A 25,241-nucleotide genomic window follows, 5' to 3' on the forward strand; every position below is an offset into this window, starting at 1 on the left:
TTCATCAGTTTTTAGATTATCAAAACAGACTAAAAAAGGGAGGAAACATTTTATTAATATAAAATAACCTATATATTTTATGTAAACAATTTTTTATAATTTAGCTACCGAAATACCACATTGTTCTAAACTGTAATTTTATATCTCCATTGCTTGTGTTTGAAGCTGGACATGAAATCAAGTTTAATGGTATGATGGGATAACCTTGTCTAGCATCCAGGTGCCCCAGCTACTCTCTCATTCTCTGAAGGACAGGGGGACAAAATAGGATGGAAAAGCTCTTGGATTGACGTAAAGATTGTGGTAAAGGGAGATCACTTACTAATTACTAAGCTGGACAAAACAAACACAACTTGGGGTAAATTAAAAGGCATTTGTGTGGTAAGAAACAAAGACAAAAATTAAACCAACACCTCTCCCCCTCCCTCTTTTTCCTACTCTGCACTCCATCACTTTATTCTTGTCTCATTTTTCATCAAGGTGTGCAGGGGGATGAGGAATGGGAGGAATGGCTGTCCATACCAGCTCTTCTCCACTGCTGCTCCCTCCTCACTCTTTTCCCCTGCTTCAGCGTGTGGGTCCTCCCAAGGGCTGCAGCCTTCAAGAAATACCTGCTCCTGTGTGGACACTGCATGGGCTGCAGTTTCCTTTAGGGCATATCCACCTGCACTGGCATGTGGTTCTCCATGGGCTGTACAGGGCAGCCTGTCTCACCATGGCCTTCTCCATGGGCTGTAAGGGAATCTTTGCTCTGGCACTTGGAGTACCTCCTGCCCCTTCTTCTTCACTGACCTTGGTGTCTGCAGGGCTGTTTCTCACTTTCTTTAGGGCTGTTTCTCACTTTTTATAGGGTTGTTTCTCACTTTTTTCTCTCCTCCTCCATCTGTCTGGCATTTTTGCCCTTTCTTAACTATATTATCACCGAGGCATCACTAGCTGACCATGGGGTTATCCATGTCCAGCAGTGATTCCACTGGAGGAAGCTGGAACTTTCTGTGTCTGACACAGGACAGCACCTGTCTTCTCCTCACAGATGCCACCCCTGCTACCAAAACCTTGCCACATAAAAAAAGCAAGATACTTTGCTTGAGAAAATAAAACTTTTGCCTTTTCCCTCCCCTCTGCCTCCCGCCCTTCTCCCCACCCCAAATTTGGAGGTTTACCCACTGCTCTTAAAAAGAGAAGGTCCTGAATATCATGACCATTCTCTGTAAAACAGGTATTTTTAAAGCTATGTGAGCTGTTGTTGTATACCAATCTTAGCCTTTATATTTGTTCCTGAAATCTCTCTAGTACACATCCAATATAAAAGTCATTGTCTTTTCAGCTTGTTGAATGACTTCTCATCCAGATTATGGTTTTAGCTGTTGCAATTTATGGAATGTGTCAGCATGGGATATGATGAAAGTCAATAAACAAAATGCATTTACAGTCTGATTCAAAATGCAGGTGATACATTTGATCTTCATTGGTAGCTGGGGACTAATCTCTTTTTAAGTAAATCCCATCAGATCTATATTTTACCACATTAATGAACTATACCTTAAGTATTCTTGTAAAGGTATTAAAGTTTCATCATGAAATGAATGAACTATTTTTACTGTTGAATAATGGAATGCACAGTAGACATTTCAACAGTGAATGGTAATTGCCATTCTGAAGTATACTGATAATTTCTGTAGGATCATTTTCACTAAATCAGTTCATTTTCCATAGTAGCCTGTTGCTTTTAAATATATCAATCACATTAGGTAAATGTTCCCTTTGGTTACCTGTCTTGTAATATTTACTAAGGCATATCTGTATATATTTCAAGACACAGTCTGTATTTTAATGAAATGTCCTTTTCTGTGCTTTACTTCTGCTTTGCCTTCAGCATGTAGTATCAATACATATTTCACTGTTGATGAAAACAGTTTGATGAGAAAATGCATTAGAATTAACCTTCAAAATTTTTGCCATACATCATTTTTATTTTAATATGTACATCTAATTGTTTCCCTTAGGTGGCATTTTAAGGTAATTTTAAGTGACATTTTTTAAATCTCATTCTATCTCTCAAGTTATTAGATTATGTAACGTTGCCTGGGACTGGTAGCATTCTCTAAGTGTTTGATGTACAGCTTTTTTTATTAACTGCAAGACTTAATTGAAGACTCTGGAAATAGTATTACTGTCCTAGTGCTAGAAAAAGCAACTGAGAATTCCTGAAATGACTCATTGAGTCATTATATGATTTTAGTTTCTGAAGTGAATCTGTTTCAGTTACATTGTGTTTTTTTCATTCTAAATAGTAAGGGCATTTTCCTGTGTTGTGTTCTGGTAGAAAAATAGACAATACAGCCTACAACTTCTAAAAGAAGTCTGAAGTTTAAATAGAAGCACAGAATATTTGATAGGTGAGACTGAATTAAATGCCAAATATGAGTAATCTGAAGCAATATAAGGACCCAATGAACAAGTATGCAGTATCTAAACACAAATGATATCTAGAAGGCATAAACTTGAGAGCCATAAAGTTGCCTGCTTGTAGACACATTAAACTTGGACAGAAATGGTCAAAGTGCAGCCTAAAGTATTGACGACAGTCCAAGATAAAATTGGTTTGCTTGTTTGCTCTGCTTGTATTTTTCCAACAGTTCAATAATCTTGAAATTACATTGTGATGAGTTTTAGTTGTAGTGCCAGGATGAATTACACTCTTTCCAGTCGGGTTTTGTGTGATGCAATGAAATGTCTTTTTAATAAACAGAATGACACTAAAACACTGAAGAAGTGGATGGCTGAAGTGGATGTTTTTTTGAAGGAAGAGTGGCCTGCCCTTGGAGATTCAGAAGCACTGGAAAAGCAACTTGAGCAATGTACAGTGAGTATTACCTGCCTGCTTGGCAAATATTCAATTCCTCTCTGTGAGCCTGGCTTATACAGAAGTTGCACAAAAGATTAGTCTTCCTAAAAATAAATTCATGTTGTAAGGGGGTTGTCTTCTGCAGTGTAAATGAACTTCTTTCGTTTCCTGGGTTTGAAGGAAAATTCAGTTAAAAACTTGGAATTTTTAGTATCAGGAGGAGGCACACAGTGACAGTGTCGTTATAGAAGGAACAACACATTGAAGAGTACTTGCAGCAAATAATGTTAGTAGCCTCTGAATTCAAATGTTTATTTACTTTGCTGAGTTTAAAAGCATAGCATATTTATTTTTTAAGCTGCATAACCTGTGCCAGAAGATCTTTTTCTGTATCTCTTACTCACACATGATTTACAAACTTTTCTAACTGAAAAGTTCTTAAGGAACTTGCAAGAATTGTAAATTATATCCATTCTTTTTTCACTAAGCTTACAAGTTCCAGGATTTTATCCCAGCAGAGTTTTAAAGCACTGTGAAGTATTGATACTTCCATCACAGGGTTTACAAATTCTTTTGTCTCTCCCAGCAGAGTATGTAAGTGCAGTGAATCTTGTAATCCATGATGGTCCCTGTCCATATGTTCAGTGGAATTTACAAGTTCTGTAAATGTTCGGGCAGGATGTGTAAATATTATGAAACATACGCAGTGATCTTGCAGAACTGCAAGCTCCTCAGACATTCTCCTAGCCATTATTTAAACAAGAATTATCATCATTTTTCACTTTTATGATGGAATGCTCTTTCAGAAATGTGAATAGAAGATCTAGGCATTTTTCGTGTTTTCAACCAAAACCAGGGAAACGTTGTAAAAAATACAATATATGTAATCTAACATTATATATGTGGGTTTTTTCAGTACATACCTAAAATTTAAAAATTAAATAATATGTATCTTGCAAATGAATTTTGTTTGGTATAGCATAGCTCATCACATAAGAGCTGCTCATTATTTTTTAAATTATTTTCATAGATAGATCTGTTGATTGTGCTCATTTGATTGGAGAACTGGACCACAGACTTGACAGAATCCGATGTAGCCGTGTTTTCATAGGGATAACTGTATCTGAAAATTTGTGTGAATGGCACTTACCTAATCTTCTACTATTCTTTTAGGCTTTAGTAAATGATATCCAGACAATCCAGCCCAGTTTGAACAGCGTTAATGAGGTTGGGAAGAAAATGAAGAGTGAAGCAGAGCCAGAATTTGCTTCCAGAATAGAATCAGAACTGAAGGATCTCAATGCTCAGTGGGAACACATTTGCCAACAGGTATCAAGTCTCCTGCTGTGACTGGTTCTTTTTAGATTAAATATCAGGTTTCTCATTGTCAGAATCTGTCCTTCTATGCATATCCAGTAGATATGAAACTGAATTTAGACATATTTGGTTCACATTAATTAAACTTATATTTAGGAATTTAGCATGCAGTAGTATATGTGAAGTATATTCATTTAAATTATAGAACAATATCTTACTATTTTTATAACAAAGTTGCATACTAATATCTTAGATCTTAGAAGCAATGTAATTTATGGCTCCTAAAAAATTAGATTTTTGAAAGTGTTTTTTAGGCATTTGCCAAAAAAATCAAGTTCTGTATTTAGTTCTGTGTTGCTGTAATCACATGTCATTACTTCAGATGAAATAAGACAGTAAAACAGTGAAGAGTTCAGAATTCAATAACTTGGAATTGAGAGTACATACACATACACCTGTATAAATTGTTCTCCAGTAGTCACATGAATTTGAGAGAAAGGGGCATAACAGGAAAGGATGGTTCTTTTATTTTAATTAAAGACATTATTAATAAATAATTTTACAGTATCAGGAAACTAAAAATTGCTATTATTTAATTGATGGCATTTGGATTCTTATTCTTTATGATAGTTGAAAGGAAATATCTTTCATGTTGTATTACTTTTAAGTTTTTCCTACCTGCTTATTCTCTTGTTTACCTTTTTAATGTATATTATGTATATTTGTGGAAGACTAAAACTGTTACCTTTTAAGGTGGTCTAATATTTTCTAAAATTATTATTATTCACTTTACGTATGAAAAACAGCTTCTATTTTTCTAATAAACATAGTTATAAAAAATTGACCTTTGAAATCTGTGAGACATTTTAGTGATGCAGTTCTGTAGTCTTTCCCCTTTAACTACTATGGAGTATTTAATAGCTTATTTTTGTGATATTAATAATTTGGATGTCCTTGCACTTCTCTCACAGAAACTTAAAGTATTGCCTTATGCATTTAGAAGTCTGTCACAGTTTTCTTCTGAATTCCCTGAAATAATTCCCTGTAATAATTTCATTCAATACACAGCACAAATTTTTGCCTCTCGGTGGGCACTTCTAACACAACTTCTTCTGTATAGCTATTAAAATATATGAGTAGTAAAAATAAAAATCAGTTTTGTCTGTGGGGAAATCCTTCTTGAAAGGATTTGGAAAAGTCAGTTTGAGTTGATATGCATGCAGTTAACACGACTGTGAGAGCTGAGAATTGACATTCACATAGTCTTTTCAAGTGATGAGAGATTACCCTGTCTTCTGGTACTGTGACAGAGGAGGAGGCAATTTTGCAGGGCCACATACAGTTCTGCTTTTATACTTGCTGATTGTTACTCTGTTTTGTTCTGTAAAACAACATTTTCGTAGAACAGCATTTATGTTAAACAGGCAGACCTCAAGGATGAGTAACAAACCAATAAACACCAGCAATTAAGATCAAATACTAAGATAATTCCTCCTCATATTACTGAAAATAATGTTTATTGAAGCAGCACCAAAAAACAGGATATTGGAGCCATCAGCTCTGAAGGTCCAACTCTGAAAGTGGCACCAGTGCAACTTACTGCTTTTGTTGTAAACTTAATTCTGCTGGAAGATGGTAAATGGATCAGTCAGTTTAGGGACAATTTTGATAAGCTGATGCACAATTTGTAGACTTAGAGAATGGTTTGGGATAGAAGGGGATCTAAATTATCATCTAGTTCTATTTTTATATATGATCTATATGACCCTTGTATAGTGATTAGCAAAGGATTTATCAATAGTATTTTTCCCTTTAAGATAAATAGTTTCTTCTACTAAGAGATTGGTTTTTTTACTTAACCTTTTTTTAGGATATGCCCTTTTCTGGGACATCTATTAATGACTTCTGAAGAAAGATATGCACATTTCTTTATTCTCTAGTAAGTTGCATTCAAACTAGTTAGAAGGTCATCTGATTTCATAGCTCAAGAGCCTCTGGTTTCATCCTTGGATGCGCTTTCAAAGTCTCCCATAGTTATTCTTTTTACATCTTTCAGAAGGTGGTCCCTGGATGATGTTTGTTTTCCAGATTTGCTTTCTGATAACATCAGCATATGGTGTAGATTCTTGTTCTAGGATCATTAAAAACTCATTCTGGACAGCAGTGGTTCACTAAAAAAAGGGAAGTATACACATGTGTAATACTTTCTTGATTACCTGTTATTAATATCTATCTAATTACTCATTAACATTTTCCTAAGTACAACAATGTTATTAGTATGGGATTTAATTTAGTTCTTTTCAGGCTAAAATATTGTCAAGTTTGTACAGTAGCTTTGCTTCAAGTACCATGTAATCTTTTTTCTTAAAGGCCTATGCTAAGAAGGCTGCATTAAAAGGTGGTTTGGATAAAACTGTGAGTCTCAGAAAGGATTTGTCAGAGATGCATGAGTGGATAACACAAGCTGAGGAAGAATATCTGGAAAGAGATTTTGAGTATAAAACACCTGAAGAATTGCAGAGAGCTGTTGAGGAGCTGAAGGTAAAAATGAACTAATTCCTTGAGCTGTGATTAAAGTTCTTTTTGAAGCTTTCATTGTAAAGAAAGGAGGGTTTTATATAGAACCCCTGTTATGGATTTTCTAGTAAATATTCTGTACCCAGATGAAGTACAGCTGTGTTCAGACTGTGACACCTTGAGCTATGCAAATAACCAGATCATTTGCCATGCATCCCTTCACCTGCTCCTGATGATCTTTTCCCCAAAGGATTGCAGCCACCTTTCCTCTCACGCAACAGAGGAAATCTGGATCAGAATTCCTTGTTCATCTTGCATCCCATTCCTACCCACAGCTAGGAAAGCTGAAAGCCAAGAGCAACCTAGTAAACTTCTTCTGGCAATGGCAGCCTGATCCCAATTATTCTGGTTCATCAACTTCCTCAGACCCAGAGAGAAAGTTGCCAGGGATATGGTTTTGGTTTAATGTTTTTGGGCCAGGGAGCTCTCATTATAAATTCTCATGAAGACTTGTACACACTGATGACACTGTGTATACATCACTACATTTCCAGTAGTGATATGATTCCAGTCACAGACATGAGTAAGTACTCAGAGGAAATGTGAGATATGAAAATCTTATTAATGAGACTGCATAGCAAGGGAGAAAATAGCAAAAGTGTGAAATATATACTAGAGAAAAACTATTTTCTCAATTTATCTTTAAATGTAAGTTAATGACAGTGAGTAGGAGAGAAAAATCATTCAGGAATATTTTCCTTTCTTCTGCCTTGTTTGTGATTTTACCTTTAAATCTGGGTACATGAATTTGTTGTGCAACAGATTTTTTTTGTCATTTGTGATTCACAAATTATGATGGCAAAGGTATTTGGAGCATTTCTTGGGGGAAAAAAAAGTACTGAAGTGTTTCACTAGTCTGAGAGCTCCAGAACACTAAACAGTTGTGAGATGTTAATTGTATTGAGTATTGTATATTGGCAACGAAATGAAACAAAAGTTTTTTGGATGCATTCAAGATTATATCAGAAAGTCTGGGAATAAAATGGCTCTTCCGTTGTGTTTTGTTTTGTTTTGTTGTTGCAGGATTGTTTGAGGTGTTTTTGTTCCTCTAGAATTCTATCAGAGACTTCTAACAGTTAGAGAACTAAATTTCCTTCTTTTGCTTTCAGAGGGCAAAGGAGGAAGCCATGCAGAAAGAAGTGAAAGTGAAACTTATTACAGATTCTGTTAATAATTTTATAGCAAAGGCTCCACCTGCAGCCCATGAGGCTTTGAAAAAGGAGCTTGATGTTCTGATTACCAGCTACCAGCAACTCTGCAGCAGATTGAATGGAAAGTGGAAGACTTTGGAGGTTGGATATCTTGTCAGTCATTGTATTTATAGCCCTTCTAAGTGCAAAAACAGTGAGGTAGCACATAATCATATGAGATCTTGAGTAGCTCAGGGCTATCCTCGCTTTATGAGCCATGTACCAAATACCCTATGTTATGAGCCATACAAAAAATTATTTTGAGAATCATATATGCTGGAGACCCATGTTAAAAGAGAAGCCTCAAACATGACTCTTAGATCAGAGGCAGGAACGGCTACTCAGTGTTCTTATTCCTCCTGAGACCAAGCCAAGAATCTGGCTTTGTAGCAACCCTATGATGTTGTCTTCAGCAGCTCCTCTGGGCTTGCTTCTCTCCTCCATGGTTAAGGATTTTGACTGAATCATCCTGAAGCTGGACAGGTGGTGTTATCTCAGCAGGGGAACAGCATTTGATCTGCTGGCAAACTGAATATGTCTCACACATTTTGAGTTGACCCTGCCTTTTGGCCAACTCCATTGTGGATTTTTGACATAGGACTACTTGCATATTATGCAGTAGTCACAGAGAATTAGGTATGGGCTTTTTGCTGTGAACTAATTTGCACTAACTAACCTCATACAGGACAATAATATATCAGGATAAAATTTATCTTATCTAAATTTCAGTGTGGGAAATTAGGTGTGTAGTCTAAACTAGTAATCTATATTTCCCCTGATCACTGATGATGTACAGTTGCATGCTAATATCTATCCCTCTATAACTGCCTCCTAGATCAGACACATTTGATGTGAGCTAAGTTAGTTAGGTGAGATGAATTGCACTCTGAAAAGCTTGATCTGCCAAGAGCACAATGTATTTCAATAACATTATTTTAACTTTTACTAACAAAAAAAAAAGGAAGAACAAAAAGATGATTTATGGGGAGTTTAAACATTTTTGTGTATAAAGTGCTGGTTTTGTCTGCTTATTTAAGTATCTTCGGGCACTGTATAAATAAAATATTAGACAATAATTTAATTCCAGGGGAAAAGAACATTTTATAACATTATGTTTAGTACTCTAGCACTTAAGTGGTCTATAAATTGCATTAAATGTGGTTTCAAATTAATTTCCATAGAGGTTTCAGTCTGAATTCTTGAAAGCTGTGGTTTTAGACATTTTATGAACCTGTGCTTTAAGTAAGTAATATATATTGAATAAATAAGCAATCTAACTGCATTTTATAATAAAGACATAAACATGGTTATTTAAAAATTCTGATAATTTTTATATTTATGTAAGAAAATTTTACAGAAAACATATAAAGCGGATAATTCATGAGACAGAAAATTCAAGTTGTGTTTTGCAGAAGTGTTCACTTTTCCTGTTGTCTTATGTGGTTTTATTCTGTTTAGCGTTTTATATTAGTTTGGATCATATGAGTATTGGGAAAAAAAAAACAACTATATGGCTCCATAACCATCAGATATCAACCATGTTGTTTTGGGAATAAAGCATGATTGTTTTCACTGTTTTAATGCGTGAAAGTTAGCTGTGAGATTTTCAACCTCAATAAATGTTTTCTTCATCAGGAGGTATGGGCATGTTGGCGTGAATTATTGTCGTATTTGGATGCAGAGAATAAATGGTTGAATGAGATTGAGCTGAAACTCAAGGCAACCGAAAATGTCCAGGGAGGTGCAGAAGAGATTTCTGAGTCTTTAGATGTAAGTGCTGTCTTAAATAATACCAAATCACATGTACTGATAAATTGTAAATCATATGGCATGCTAAACAAACTATGAATCAACATTCTGTATGAACAAGGTGAGAATATTTGGAAAGTCCTATGTTCTCACTTGATTCAACAAATGAGTTTTTGAATTCAAATCCACCTAAGTGAAACAGTGATTAAAATTTTTTAAATTTGTAGAAATTAAGTTAATGGTTTTAGTGGATCAAAATATAAAATGTTGCATTGATATTCCGTTTTTGCTGTTGAACTTAATCCATTTAGCTACTCAAGTTTTTCATATTGAAGTATTCAACATATGTACTACAAGTACTTTCACTGAACTCACTGAGCATAGTCCACATTTTAAAATCAAGCAGACAATTTATTACATTTTGAAAAATCATTGGGTTTGGTACTAATTAGTACAGAACATTTGTTTTCAAGGCATGGGACATAAGTATTTTATCTTTTTTTCCCTACTTTTATTGTGTATGAAATGTGAAATTTCTTTTTTACATTTTTAATGCAAATTATGATTGCTCTGTAGAATGTTATTTACAAAAAGGAAAATAAACTACTTTTTTTGACGTTTTTCAGTCTTTGGAACGTTTAATGAGACATCCAGAAGATAATCGCAATCAGATTCGGGAATTGGCTCAGACTTTAACAGATGGTGGAATATTGGATGAATTGATCAATGAGAAACTTGAGAAGTTCAATACTCGATGGGAAGAACTTCAGCAGCAGGTATATTTAATAACTGACCTGTCTTCCAGAGGACAGTCTAGCACCATTAAAAAAAAAAAGAAAAAGAAAAAGTTATCTTGTTGGTACGGTTCCTAAACAGTAAACTTCTAACAATTGTGTTAGAAGGGGTTTGCCTATGTGTGGTGGGCTAACTCCAGTAGGTAGCAAAGCACCACATGGCTGCTTGCTCCTTTTCCATGTCTCCTGGTGCAATGGAGGAGATTATAAAAAAGAAAAAAAGCAAGAAAACTCACAGATTGACATAAAGACAATTTAATAAGTGAAAGAACAAAAGGGGAAAAGCAAGTGATACAGAACAAATCGCCCCCAGGAGACTAATCTCCAAGCAATGGCAATTTGAAAAACTTTCCCCCAGCTCCTTTTATTGTTGAGCATGACTCTGTGTGGAGCAGAATCTCTCTTGGGTCTGTTCAGGTCAGCAGTCCGGGCTGTGTACTTTCCAAGCCATTGTCCACCCCAACCTGCTCACTGGAAGTGGCAGAGTGAGGAAGAGAAGACCTGGACACTGTGAGAGAACTGCTCAGCAATGGCTAAAACATCCCTCTGTTGTCAACACTGTTTTGACCACCAATCTAAAACGCAGAACCATATGGGCTGATGTGAAGAAAATTAGCTCAGTCCCAACCAAACCCAGTAAAATAGGTAACACTAAAATTGCAAAATTGAAGTGAATTTAATCTTCAATTACATATTTAGAGATGATTTCTCTGGCAAAACTCTTGTCAAGAAGCAAATTATTTTCAAAATTAAATATGAGTAACATCTCTTAAAGATGTATTTTTTACTAAACAATAAATAAGAGTATTTGTATCAATGAAAGATTTTATAAAGACGCTTCAATATAGAAACATGTTTAGCACAAGGAGAATCAAAACTGTCAATATGCTAGAAGTATCAGGAAGGTGCTCAGTCCTTGGTAAAGATCAGAAAGAAATTATTAAGGAAAGACCTAGTGAAGGATACAATGTTGTTATGATTGGAACCAGACCATGTTCAAAGATGGTAAAAAATTACTCAGTTACAATGATGTAAATGGTACACAAGTAAGGATTTTTGGAAAGCCACTGTATTAGAATGATAACAATCTACCATGACAATGAAAAATTGTCTGCTTTTTTTGTGATATTTGAAATATAGTTGTTCTTGAAAACAGTGGAAGTAAAAACACTACAATAAAAACTAAGGGAGTGTCCTCAGCTGCTCCGAGAATAAATTTGAAGGACGGGGAGGAAAAGAGCCTGGTGGTAGTTCTGGTGCAGTGCAAACATCATTCACATAGTTCCATGTAGCTGGATGGTGTCATAACAGAAAAGTAAATATAACTTTCTGTATACCTGTTCTTTTTTTCTCCTTTTTTTTTTTTTTAACATCCCACTCCTGTTTAAAAGCAGATGCACTTCCTGGAATTCTGGTTCTTAGTATTTCTTTTTTTTTTCCTGACTTGGAGGAAAAAACTGAGAAAATTTGAAGGAGAAAACAGGAGGCTTCCAGTTTGTGAAAACGTGAAGTTCGAATAGTCTTGCTGAGTGATGGTTGAATACTATTCAGTCATCAGTATCATAGGCATTAAATCAAAAACCATGAAAGCTGTGAAAAGTACAACATGAAGATGTTGTGTGAAATTCTGGAAATAATTTGGATGAATATATAAGCAAAATATATTAGAAATTTATTCACTGCTTTCCAGGTTTTTCCAAATATAGCCTAAGTATTGGGGTGCAAGGCTTCCTTGAAAGCTTATTTGAAAGCTCAATCTGATATTTAGTAATTAAATACTAATGGTGAGATCTGACTCTGAAGTAGAAAACCCCTTTTTTTGCATAGGTTCCTGATACTGAATTTTGTGTACTCTTCATGTAGTCTGTTGAAATCCAAACAGCGTACATCCTTCTTGCATAAAAATATATTACAGGCACATAACACAATTCAGCTCGTGTTCAAGGTCACTTCTACTTCAGACAGGCTAATGGGCTATCCTAATGTGATGAAGTTATTTGGTTTTATTTGAATAATTGTGCAGGTAATTACCAAGACAATAAGCTCATGTGGGCAGAGACTGATATGGGAAATATTTATTCACTAGTAATAGAGCAACCAAACCAACCCACATTCCATATGAATAATGCTGCAAGACAATGCAGCTTTGCTAGTGAGATAGAGATTCATTTTTCAAGGCAGATAATGGCTTTATGTTTGTATGCCTTATCTTCCTTAGTTAACAAAGACAGTGTATTTAGTTTGCTTTTTAACATTTGAGGATGACTGATAAGCAATGGATACCCTATAGTTACTTTTCAAGGACTGATTCACTTACAACTCTATATGTGGTGCTAAGAAGCATTGAAGAATTTGAAGCTAATACTGCAAGTGGCTATCATCCCCTGCAATGATGAAAGTGATTTATATCCTGTCCAGCAAACTTCAAAAATGCCAATCAGATATTCTTGAGAAACCTGTACAAAACATTATTGTTCAGATGGCTTTACACCAGATTCAATTATTATTGTTGGGTGCTGTCTCTTCATTTCTTTTAGGACTCCCCTGAAAATTGCCTTCTTTTTCTTTCAAAGAGCACACATTCATCATTTGACACAATTTTTTTGTTGTGTCCTCCTCTCAAGAGGAGAAAGGGTATTTCATGCCCCATCTCCGTGTGATTGCCTTGAAGGCTGCTAAGCGGGCTCCTTTTAGGAGTTCTGAGGCATTATGTGTCTGCAGTGATAACTAAAGAGATATAGAAGTCCTCTTAGGTATAGTTTGCTGTTTTGGAATACAGTTGATCAAAGATGAATGTAACTTAATGGATGAAAGATCAAATACTTGTAGGCACTTTCTTGAAAAGCACATTGTGAAATATTCCTGGAATTTGCAGAATTAGTTCTAACTGGGAGGATATTAAAAATTCCTGGGTCCAAAATTAATGCTTTGAATTTAAAAAAAAATATGTCTAAACACAAACTCTAATCAACTCTGATTCCAAACAAAATCAGAGATTAACATATTAACAATTTGATGAATGGCTTACAGAGAGGTTGTAATATATCTCAGACACAACCATTATGACACCAAGAATCAGGTTAAATTTTAAAGTAAAGAAGAAATTTAAAGTTTCCTAACTTTTAACCTTTTGACTTTACCGTGTGGTAAAGTTATATCTCAATAATAAGAGACCCAAAACTGAGGGAGAAAACAAACAAACAAACAAAAAGAAACAAACCAAACAAAAAACCCAAACAAACAAAAACAAACAAACAAACAAACAAACAAACCAAACTAACATTTCTGCCTTTCTTAATGGACTATTTTCCATGAGCTTGAACTGTATCTTAAAAGCTAATTAATGAATTTTCTTCTGCATTCAGAATAAATATGCCCTGTGGTAAAAGTACTATAATTTTCAAAAAAGTTGTGTTCAATTTTTCTCCCACAGCACAACTACTACTACTTGATTTTAACCACAAAATTCTAACCAACATCTTAGTAACTGTGTGTGTGACTAATGTCATTAAATACATGAAATGTATTATTTAAGCAAAAAGTGGCAATGTCTATAAATGGAGCTTTTTAATATTCAACATCAAGGAATGAACTATAGTCATAAGCATTCATAAGGTTTGAGCACCTTCAGTTTTCCTGTTTTTTCGAACACCTCTCAGTGCAGCCTTTCCCTTAGGATGGTATTTTATATAGGTAATATGCAATGTTACTATTTCCTGCATTTGCCATTGACCTTTGTTAAATTTTAAACAGGTTTATAAAATATCTCATATCATAAAAAATGTTACATTTATAATGAAAAAACTGAAAAACTATAAAAACCTGTATAGACTTAAAATTCCCTAAATATTTTTATCTTTCATTCTTATAGTGCCTAACAGCAGGGGGTTTTTCCCTTTGATTTTGTTTTCCTTGACAGCTGTCAACATTCCACTGGCTCAGAAATAATTAAACAGTTGGTTATTTTCCTGAGATTTTCTATTTAGCAATTAATTGTTAGACACTTCTCTTTAGAGACCAGAGCCTTCAGCTTTATTGACTATGATATGATAGCAGAGCCAGAGCTTCTTGTTGTGTCCCATTTATACACTGTGATGTTAAACCATCTATTTGTTTTGCAGGGAAATAGAATGATAATCTTTCATGAAAAAAATAAACGAACAAAAAAACACACACCCACCCAGAACATCATAAATGAAAATATTTTTGTATTACAGTATATAAAATTTCAACTCTCACTTTTCCTTAAAAAATACGCTTATATAGATTTTCAGATGGACAGACATATGAGTTTCAAGGAAAAATTTGAAACTCAGGTTCACAGATGTAAGTGAATAGTATGATTGCCCCTTTTTGTAAAGCATTCTGATGCTTATCTCCAGCAAATTAAAGCAGCAGCTGTTTATATCTGAGAAAATCATCTCAACTATAAAGGTACCATTTCCCAGCATTTGACTGTATGGCTCTTCTCCCGCTGCAAAAATAATTCCCCTCTTTGACCACTGCACTCACATCTTGGCCTGATATCACCCATCCACCTCAACTGTTCACAGCTTTGGGAAAAACATACTTTCACCTCACTTAGAAGGTACAAAATGTCACACAAGTTCTCAGGCTGTAATCAAATTCTCTCTGAGGACAATGAAAGGTTAATGTTTTGTCTTTGTGTGTGTTGTGTTCACATAAAAATATCATAAGCATGAATATATAATTATCTGACTTCGTATTTGTTTGAAATCCAATTGTAAAAATTCAGCCACACTCGGAAAGCATTTGTTGGAATGATTTCTTAACTTTATCATTTTTAATATTTGATCCATTATGGGAATGTTTTATACTTTTTCCAGTTGTATTCTAAAATGGGATCTTCATAGACGTATGCTGATATCAGCACGGAGATGACAATCTTTCATCACTGTATATTTGTCATACAGTTTTAAGACATTGTGAATTTACATGCACTCCACTACTTCATTGCATGCCTGCAGTCTGCTTCTGAAGCTGGCAGCAAATATACCTGTACTTAAGCAATTCCCTGGTTGCAAATAGTAGTTAGCATGGGTCAGCATTTAAGAGGGGTTCAAAGCTTCAGATATTGCTATAAAAATAATTTTTCAGATGTACTTAACATCAAATTTGTGTCCAGTATATTGAATTCTCCAGAAAGCACAGGCACTTATTTTAATGACTCATAAGAATGGAACTTTTGCATGTTAGTCCTACCAGTTGACCACAGAGATCAGTAAAGACAGAGAGAGGTTACCTATGGGCTGTAGAAAGCTACTTATCCTGTTTTGTGATTTAATGAGACTTTCGAACTACCGTATAGTGACGCAAATGGATTGATAGAGAGTATCTTAGCCAGGCTTACAAATTGATAGTAATGAGTGCCAAGGTAAATGGAAGGCTGTGTTTTTTAAGTTCATCTGTGGTTTTTTGAACTCACTGCTTTGGACAGACTGAGAACATTAATATAAGAATCTCAAATCAGATGAAGATAAAAGTCATTTAAGTAGCATGTGTTAGTACTGTATTGTGAAGTTACACTGTTTTAATGGTTCATTTAGTAGGGTAATAATACCTTGGTGGCTTAGGTGCTCCCATTAACACTGACAGCATGAGTCTGATATGTAAAGCTGCTCAGTTCCCCAGAAGGTTCCTGGAACTGGCAGTGATACAAGATTATCTGATCAGTTGTTCTGAAATAGCACAAAGCAGCTTACAACAACAGATATAGAAAATACTGGTTGGATCCCTATCCCTTAACTAAGTCAAATAGCTAGCAAGAATGCTCACAAGAAATAATCTTTCTCATTTGTTACATGTGAAGCTCTAGAAGAATCTGAGCTCCATGAAGAAGGTACAGATATATCAAATATTCTCACTGAAGTGCTGAGAGATATTTTTGTTCAAGGCAAGAGTTTTAATAGGTATGAAATCAAATTAAAGTATAACTTGCTCACCAGAGAGAAAAAGAGCGATTTGACTTGAAAAATGGCTAGACACCTGGAAATGTTATTTAAAGAGTGCTTCCTTTCTCCTTTGATTCATGTCAAAGAAAGTTAGTCACTTTATTCTGTGGTCAGCAGTGTGGCTGAACTTGTATAGAGAAAAACTATATTGCATTTGAGATTGTTCGTAATTACTGTGTGTTTTGTATAAAGCAGAAACTCTACTTAGGCAGTTGCTGTGGTCTGAGTAGAATATGGGTCTGCAGGTAGACACAATGACAGATGGAAGAAAGTAATATGTTATTTATTACCTGCTAAATGCCATATTAAACTGTTACAAATAGTAGTTAAAGCTGACTCATTTATTTCAAGCGCTTAAATATATGTGTGTTCAAAGGACAACTTGGAAGGAGAATTTACTGTTCTGATTTGTTGAAACATAAACTGAGCTCCTTTGAAAGGAAAGCATCCTTCTCCAAAAAAGGTTTGTGTAAAAGACTGTGGTAGACAATCCATGGTGACACTGCTGGTAGGGTAGAAGCAAAAGTCAACTTTTTAATTTTTTTGACCCACAGGACGAAAAAAGTAGGCATTGCTTTTTCCAAACAGCTATTTGTACTTCATATAAGAGAAGTCCATCTCAAGAGAGTCTTTATCCCTCTCACTTACTGAGGTGGATTGCCTCAGATGAGATTGTGATGACAGTAACCCTATTCTCAGTAAACAAAGTCTCTTGAATTATATAATAAGATCAGGAGGACCTCTCTGCCTCAGAAAGAAAGAGAGCACTGTCAGGGTGGTTTTATTATGCAGCTTTGCCAACTTGCACTCTGTATTCAGTTTATGCATTGGCTCTTCAGGATCCTACATTTTTTAGAACTTGTCTATGCAATCTGAGTGTTGTTTGTTTGTTTCTTACCAAGAGAACTGAATGGGTGGCAAAAAGATGCGCAATTTGTCCTACAGAAAGGTGGATGAGCACAAGCCAGGAGTCCTATATTTGATTCTTTGCCTGAATTTTTGGGAAAAAAGTGTGGGGAAAAATGTATTATATGCATTATTTCTGTGAATACTGATAACATTGTCATTGTTTTTAGGCCGTGAGAAGACAGAAAAGTCTTGAACAGAGTATTCAATCTGCACAGGAGACTGACAAAACCCTGCGCTTAATCCAAGAGTCTCTCGCTGTTATTGACAAACAGCTGACAGCCTACACTGCAGACAGAGTGGATGCAGCACAGGTCCCTCAGGAAGCACAGGTAAGGTATATACAGGTTGAGCTGATGTGTTTACTAGTTTTCTTAATCAACCAGAGAGTGTTTGGTGTTTGGTTGTCTCTCAGCCTCTTATTAAGGAGGATTTGCAACATGATCAGTAAGAAAGTGCAAGTAAATTTTGTGTAGGATTACTTTGAGAAGTTTAAGCTACTCTTCTAGTAAAGTCATATCTTCCTTCTGATTTATATACCTGCCCAGAAGATGCAAAGAGCTATAAATGTCATGGAGGGGTATGCAGGAAATTTAAAATGACTAGGATAAAAAATGTGACTCTTTAAAATCCAGTTCCCATTCTTGAAAGAAGAGACTCATCATCCTCACTACTCTTAGGTGGCTCTTTTATAAAAGTGATTGTGTGGCTTAGGGTTTGTTACTAAATTATTGCAACATAGACAACATTGTTAATTATTTCATAATGTGCACATAAAGGTACTTATATTCAAATTTTTACAACTCATGTAAGTCCAATAGAAAAAGCTTTTATTTTTTATTCACCCTTTCTTCAAAGGGGCTTATTCATCCTTTGAAATAAAAATGTACATCTAATTAACATTTTTACTCTTTTGTACCATCTATAAGATCTGCTTTACTGTAGTATGGAAAGGGCAAGACTAGAAACAAAATAAAACCAAACATCTCTGCTGGAAAAATATCAACAGTCTGCAGTATTATATAAAAGAACTTTTCTGTTAATTCCATCTAAATTTAAGCAGTCAGATTACAAAAGTAAAACAAAGGCAAAAAAAAGCCAGAAGGAAGTTGAAAACAAATGTTTTATAATTATTTTAGAAAAAACATTCAATTATGTTTTTTCTGACATGCCTATAGAGTTTTAAATCATTCTAAAAAGTGAATATCTTCTATGGAGTAGATGATCTTAAATATATTCAGAGCTGAATATATGCAGCACTGAAAATATTTTTTTCTCTCCTTTAAAGAAATAAGGGTTACCATGTCTTTTGAATTAAGATATAGATAGGTGGACTTTTCAGTTGCTTTTCATGTGTGTGTATGTGTGTGTTAGTAGGTACATGCAGATATTTTTATGTGTATATATGAATTACAAATGCTATATTTAGAAAACAGGATTGTATTCACATTCAGTCTGATAAGATCAGATTTAGGCAAATTGTTTCTGTTTGAATCCTAAATAATGTTAGCTACCAGCTGATTCTCTTGAATTATTTTTCTTCTTCCTTGAAATATGAATGATATAAACAATTTTTTAAATAAGATACAAAATAGCATTTGTTAAAGATGTATCAGTTTAATTTCTCATCTTGTAATTATATAAAGTGAATACATAAAGAAATTTTATGAACATATGCTTTTTATTGTTTCTGGTGTATTTGGACCCTTGCCTGTTTCCCATGTCCCATGGATGCATTTGGTTTATGTGCATCCTCAGGTACAATACTGGCAATGATTACAGACTGTATAAAAGAAAGTAATTCAGAACTTCAACAAGTGAAGCAGCACAAAACTCACCCTTAATTAGCACACTTTGATAGGAAAATTTCAGCTCAGTGCTTTTGCAGAAGTTGGGTTTTCTTCTTGAGATTTTATTGTCTGATGTCAAGTTCACCTGATTGTACTATATCCACTGTGGGAAAAATCAGCATAGAGGCTGCTGAGTTTTTCCCTTTCATGTTTTGATTTTATGGTGCCGGTGAGACCTAATGAAAAAAAAAACTTAATTAACAACTGAACAGATTTAATGCAAATATTGAAGTTCTCTGAAGTTCAGTTGTGAAGTTATCTAAAATCCTTAGAGGGAAAGGGAATAAACAATCATTTTTATGTGGGTAAATACACTGAGTCATTCCTTTAGCAAACAGCCGTGGCAGCCAGTGGCAGAATAAGCACAGACTGAATGGCCTCGTCTCCCGTGGAGCTTCTGCTGGCACAGGTCTTTTGTAGAGCTGAAAGCAGTCCATTCATCTAAGATACCCTACAATAGTGTCTGCGCCGCTGGAACGGGAATCTTGCAGTCAGTGATGTTGCTTTCTGGGCAGGGATCAGTTTATCCATGCTGAGGGATTTAGCAAACCGCTCAGCATTATGTGTTGCATTTCTAAAAGAACATATGGGAGAATTTATAATCAGAGAGCTGCTGAGGGTTTGGGAGCTCTCTGTGTTTGCTTCAAAAAATGCAGGTCTGTTTAGGGCGTTGATGGGAGGATTTATCTCTGTTTCAGCTGATCAGAATTGTATCTGAAAAAACAAAATTATATTTAGCTCCTTTTTTTTTTAAGTGAAATGATCAGTTTAATTTATTAAGAAAGTTGACAGAAGGAAAGGGGAGTCAAGTATGTGCTGTTCAACTTCTCTTTAGGATCACTTTTTGAATGTAAATTCCGTGTGCTTCTTACTCCACCATGTGGCACTGAGAATTTAATGCTGGAGAGCCAAGTTACCCAAATTATTTGGAATACAACTAAAGATGCTGTATGCAGACAAAACAATCTAACAGCAACCGCACAGATAAATCAGTTCAGATTCCTCGAGGTCTGATGATAAAAAGAGCTGGAATGAGATAAATTATAAAGCAATATCCCAAAAGGAAAGATTATTTCTTTGTATGCTTGATCTCATGATCCCAGCAGAAGTCTTTAATATTTCTCAACTTACCAAGAAAATAAAGAGTCATCATCACAAGAATTTATCAGTTGCTGACTTTTTTCAGGTACTCTTTAACTGACAGGAAGAAAATAAATCTGTACTGAAAATATTACATTTATATGACAAAATATTTTCCAGATAATTATTTACAGCTTTGTTATTTAGTAACTTGTGTTGGGAGAGAGAATCTCTGCTATGTACTTCTGTTTAGTCAGAGTGACTACGTGAGTATTTTTATTATGGGAGAGAAAATAAACTTATTTCACTTCTCACATGCATGTGACAAATCACTTTTCTGTTATTCTTCTGGTAGACCTATGTAAAATGCAGTGTGGAGACTAACTGAACAATATTACGTTTTTGAAAAACACGAATGTTTTTTCAATAAACTCCTTGGATAATTCCAGTTCTGTAGTGATAAGCACTTCTAAGTGAAGGTTGTTATTAGTCTGTATTTAAAATACAGTTGTGCTTTGTTCAAAACAGAAGTGAATGTGATGATATAATGGCAGGATTGTTCAGTTGTTCAATATGTTACCTGACAAGAATCATGCCATGCTTCCTTGCCTTCAGACTAATATTTTGGGACAAAAATAATTCACAGTCACCTACTTAGAAAAATGTTAAAAGTGTTTACACTTACCTTTCCTCTGCTGGAAATTGTGACAATTGTTTTGTTCAGCCATGTGTGGATCAGTGGTCAGAGGGAAGAGCTGATAAGTGCTATTCAGAATTGTAAGCTTACATTTTGTTATGTATGAATTTTGAATATCTATGCAGATTTCTGTACTACACAGGTTGTCACACTACACATATCCACAGCATCTAAACACTGCGTTTTAACTGCATGGACTGCATTTTTCATGTCCAACTTGTTCAGTCTTGCCTTGTCATTCATGTTTTTATCCTCTGATGATTTTCTTTTCTCATTTGGACTCTTCAGTTAATATTTCTTGAAAATTAGTGTCCATAACTAAGTATATGGTTCATGATGAGATGTATATCATTCATGCTATAACATCATCTTCTGTATGTGCTATATGCTTTCTATAGATAGATAGATAGATAGATAGATAGATGAATAAAAGTTTTGCAAATTTCCTGAAAAATTACCTGTGATGGAAAATGATTACCCTTAACCTGTAGGACACAGAAAGTTATGTGCACTGCTACATGGTTCTATACAGTACATTATATTCTGATATTCTAGAAATTAAATGAAGGTGGGTTTTACTCTTTATTAAAAAAAAAAAAAGGAAATAGACAAGAACCACTGAGAAAAGCAGAGAAAGGGATAACAGGGGAAAAAACTAGTGTTTTCTTGTGGATGTTAGAAGAAGTCAATAAAATAAAATAAAGAGATGAAAAAGTCAAAATGATTATGTCAAAACTGAATGCAAATAGGCATTTTTGGCAGGTGTCAAATTCTTTTACATCTATTCAGGACCAATTTATTCTTTCTACCTGTGAGAAGCAATAGCAAACAAAAAAATAGAAATGTCTTCTTGCTATAAGCCTTACTAACTTTTCTTTTAATCTTTCCTCTAATGTGTTTGTTCTCTACAATTATGCATTTTGATGTCAGAGTAGGTGATGCTTCATCTCTCTCCTGCAGAGCAATTTAAAAAAGTAAGAGAGAACAATCTCCCTGCGATGTCCCATAATACCTAATTGCTTAAACACCACTCTTATCTGTACTGTGCTGTTCTGACCTATTCAGATAAGAACTGTTCAATTATATGCTTTCCAGAGTGACTGAGGTTGAACAAAGTAAATTGGAAAATACAACCAAAAATCAGTTAGTTGATGAAATGCAGAAGCAAACTGTTGAAATACTGGATGTGATATGGATATTTTTTTCTGACATTCAGACTTGCTTCTTCCTTTTATATACGTTTCTAACTTCCAAGACATCAAGAAATTACTTGGCTTGAGGTACTAAATAATGCTGTCACAACTAATTTGGTCCTTGTGCCACACAAAAATGGAAGATAATCCTGTTAAAATTCAAGCACCTTTTTAAATTGGGAGTTACCTTTTAGTCATTTTGCTTTTACAAATACTTTGCTTCAGAAAAATATTTTAATTCTCTAAATAGTACTGATAATTTAGAAACATAAATATATTTTTGCAATTAAACTTAGACTTAATAGTTTTCTGTATTTTTGTGAGTCTTTTTCTCTAAAACTTTAATACATTTTCCATATAACTTGTGAAAAACTGCTTTCAGTATAATGTTGGAATACATGGTATACAAGTCATTATAACTACGTAATATCCCCATAAAGTAGACAGCATACAGTGTGTGCAGCTTCGTACGTACTAACCTACAAAAATATGATTAAAAATACATGTATTTTTACTATTTTTTTACTATGAAAGTTACTGTAGTGTAAGATAAAAGTATGTGTATATGATTAAAACTATAGCTAGTCTTCAGAATATCTGAAAAATGCTGCATAGAAAAAAATAAATTATTAAATCTAAAATAATTTTTTAATGCAGGAGTAATGGCCTCAAATGCATGGCCTGGTGGGAACATACCTTGTCTTTATTTCATAGGGTAATATTTCTCAGTTGTGCTGTCTAACAATTCTGCTAATGACAGTTTCTTATTTTCCAACAGTTTAAACATAAAAATATGTGAATCATCCTAAATTATACTGTTTCAATATACTTTGTGGGAATTCTTTTCCATTACATTGCACTAGCCAACACTGCTTAAGTTAATTGTTTCTTGTAAGATTGATTTATGGTGAACTAAAAAAGCCGATATTTTTCTTGTGATCACTCACTGATTTTGCAGACAGAGATAACCAGAAACGTGTGTTAGAAAATGGATTAAGCTATTATGTTAATGAACTACAGGTCATTATACATTTAGCATATATACAGGTACTGAACATAGATTCTGGTTAGTATTATACCACAATTTGTATACTGTTTTAGATATAACACAGCTCTCTGAGATGATGTTATGCCTACAGGATACCTTAATCAGTTTTCTCCCAACTTGTCTGGTGATACTGTGAAAATAAGAAGAAATAAGAATAGTGAAGCAAATCAATTTTCTATATATTTTTTCTATGATTAATTTTTAATGTTTTTTATCAATGAAAACTTGGTTTCCTTCGGAAAAAAGAAACCTATCCTGAATTCCTTAATCATCTTAGCCCTCTGCTGGACCTGCTCCAGGATCTCCATGTCTCTCTTGTACTGAGAAGTCCAGATCTGGACACAGCACTCCAGATGCAGGGCAGAGTAGAGGGGCAGGATCACCTCCCTTGACCTGCTGGCAATGCTATATAGTCCAGTACTGCTGTTTAGTATGGTTAAAAATGAAATGTTCCAAATAATTTTAACAACATAAAATTTTCCTTCTAGCCCTGCTGATTGCTATATTTGTTTTCCAACAGAAAATACAATCTGAATTAACAAGCCATGAGATTAGTTTGGAAGAAATGAAGAAACGAAACCGGGGTAAAGATGCTGCCAAAAGAGTGCTTTCCCAAATTGATGTGGCACAGGTATACAAATTTTATTTCCTCTGTTTTTCCTTCAGTACCAGCATGAGTAGTACTGTTACTGCAGTGTGAAGTATTCTTAAGGTGTCCCTTCTGTATTAGCTGCTCCTTTCCAGCCAGAAAATTAGAGTGGACAAAACCATCCATATCTTCTTACTGCTCATTTTTTATCTTGCAGACTTCCTGCCTAGTTGGCAACAGTTGTAGGGTGCACAGAGGTGACATAACCAACTGGTAGGGACACTGTATAATAAGGGGTGTTTTAAATTTGCTGCAGTTGCAAGAAATAAAACTACAGTGAGGCTTTTTGATATACCTTTTGAGGTATTTGGAAATATTTACAGTGGGAAAAAAAAAGTGTTAAAATATTTGGAAATATTTAGTAGGACTACATTTGACATACAAATTATGCTGAGCAGTGCAATGCAGACGACAGATTAAAATGTTAGCTAATGCATTATTTTGTCTGTCTTAAAAGGCATAGAGAGGCCTGCTTGAAATTGAAACAGACTGAATTAACACTAAAGAAAAACACATATTTTTACCCATTAGTGGTGGGTTCTTGACTATTTTGCGGTCTTTTTTTTTTTCTGACCTTAGTGCCAAAGTTCCTCAGGCTGCAAAACAAATTGACATCATTCATTAGGAAAAATAATTTTATTATGGCCATCTTTTTCTTCATCTCTGTCAAATATTTCTAAGTATCTTTGTTTCAGTTTTATCTTTTTATTATGGATAACATTAAACTTTTTAGCAGTTAATTAATTTGAAATTAACAAATTGATTTTTTAATGTTTCATCTTAGCTACAAGACTAGCTTTTCTTTGCTGATAATATTTATGTTTCCATATTTTTCTGTCTTCCTTTACACTAAGTCAGCTTCTGATGGTCTCCATTGCAGCTGTGAAGTTGCCCATATTTCATCAGTGAAATGGAGGCATCAGATGACTGTGTATCTAAATGTTTATAAATTCAACAGCATGCAAGGGAGCATTACCCTTTCTAGGTGCTTTTTTTTTTTTAATAATCCATTTCTATGCAGATATTTTTTTCTTTGTAAGATTTCTCTAGATGATGATATGCACCATTTTGAGTTTTGACAAATTGGCAGGGTCATCTTGGGACTCTGTTTTGCTAACATTAGATAAAATATAAACAAAAAAGTAGTAAATTTACAGGCATAATGTAAATATCAACTAGCAAAACATGTAAAAGCTGAGCCCTTTGTTACAAATATTTATGACTATATTTGATTTTAGGCCAGTGAACTCTCTTGAATTCTTTTCTATCATCATGCAGTATCTTTAGTGGTAAAACACATTTCAAAAGATCTATTTTCTAAAGAGCATTCTCACTTAGAAACGCATAACGAATGCCTTTTTTTTGGCACTA

At 34.5% G+C, this 25,241-nt stretch overlaps 1 protein-coding gene across 2 annotated transcripts in view; it reads left to right on the forward strand.

The window, feature by feature from the left end:
• The window catches only part of LOC113988582 (dystrophin-like), a 463,871-nt gene that overhangs the window by 409,633 nt on the left and 28,997 nt on the right, over positions 1 to 25,241 (forward strand). For both annotated transcript variants that reach the window (XM_039382875.1, XM_039382874.1), the window contains exons 23-30: positions 2,753 to 2,866; positions 4,022 to 4,177; positions 6,536 to 6,706; positions 7,852 to 8,034; positions 9,568 to 9,702; positions 10,308 to 10,457; positions 17,524 to 17,685; positions 23,742 to 23,852. In XM_039382875.1, coding sequence (XP_039238809.1) covers positions 2,753 to 2,866; positions 4,022 to 4,177; positions 6,536 to 6,706; positions 7,852 to 8,034; positions 9,568 to 9,702; positions 10,308 to 10,457; positions 17,524 to 17,685; positions 23,742 to 23,852 — 1,182 coding nt within the window. The remainder of the gene's footprint in view (positions 1 to 2,752; positions 2,867 to 4,021; positions 4,178 to 6,535; positions 6,707 to 7,851; positions 8,035 to 9,567; positions 9,703 to 10,307; positions 10,458 to 17,523; positions 17,686 to 23,741; positions 23,853 to 25,241) is intronic.

The sequence above is a fragment of the Pipra filicauda genome, unplaced genomic scaffold (genome assembly GCF_003945595.2).
Source record: "Pipra filicauda isolate LSUMZ 115617 unplaced genomic scaffold, ASM394559v2 scaffold288_size945232_pilon, whole genome shotgun sequence".
Lineage (NCBI taxonomy): Eukaryota > Metazoa > Chordata > Aves > Passeriformes > Pipridae > Pipra > Pipra filicauda.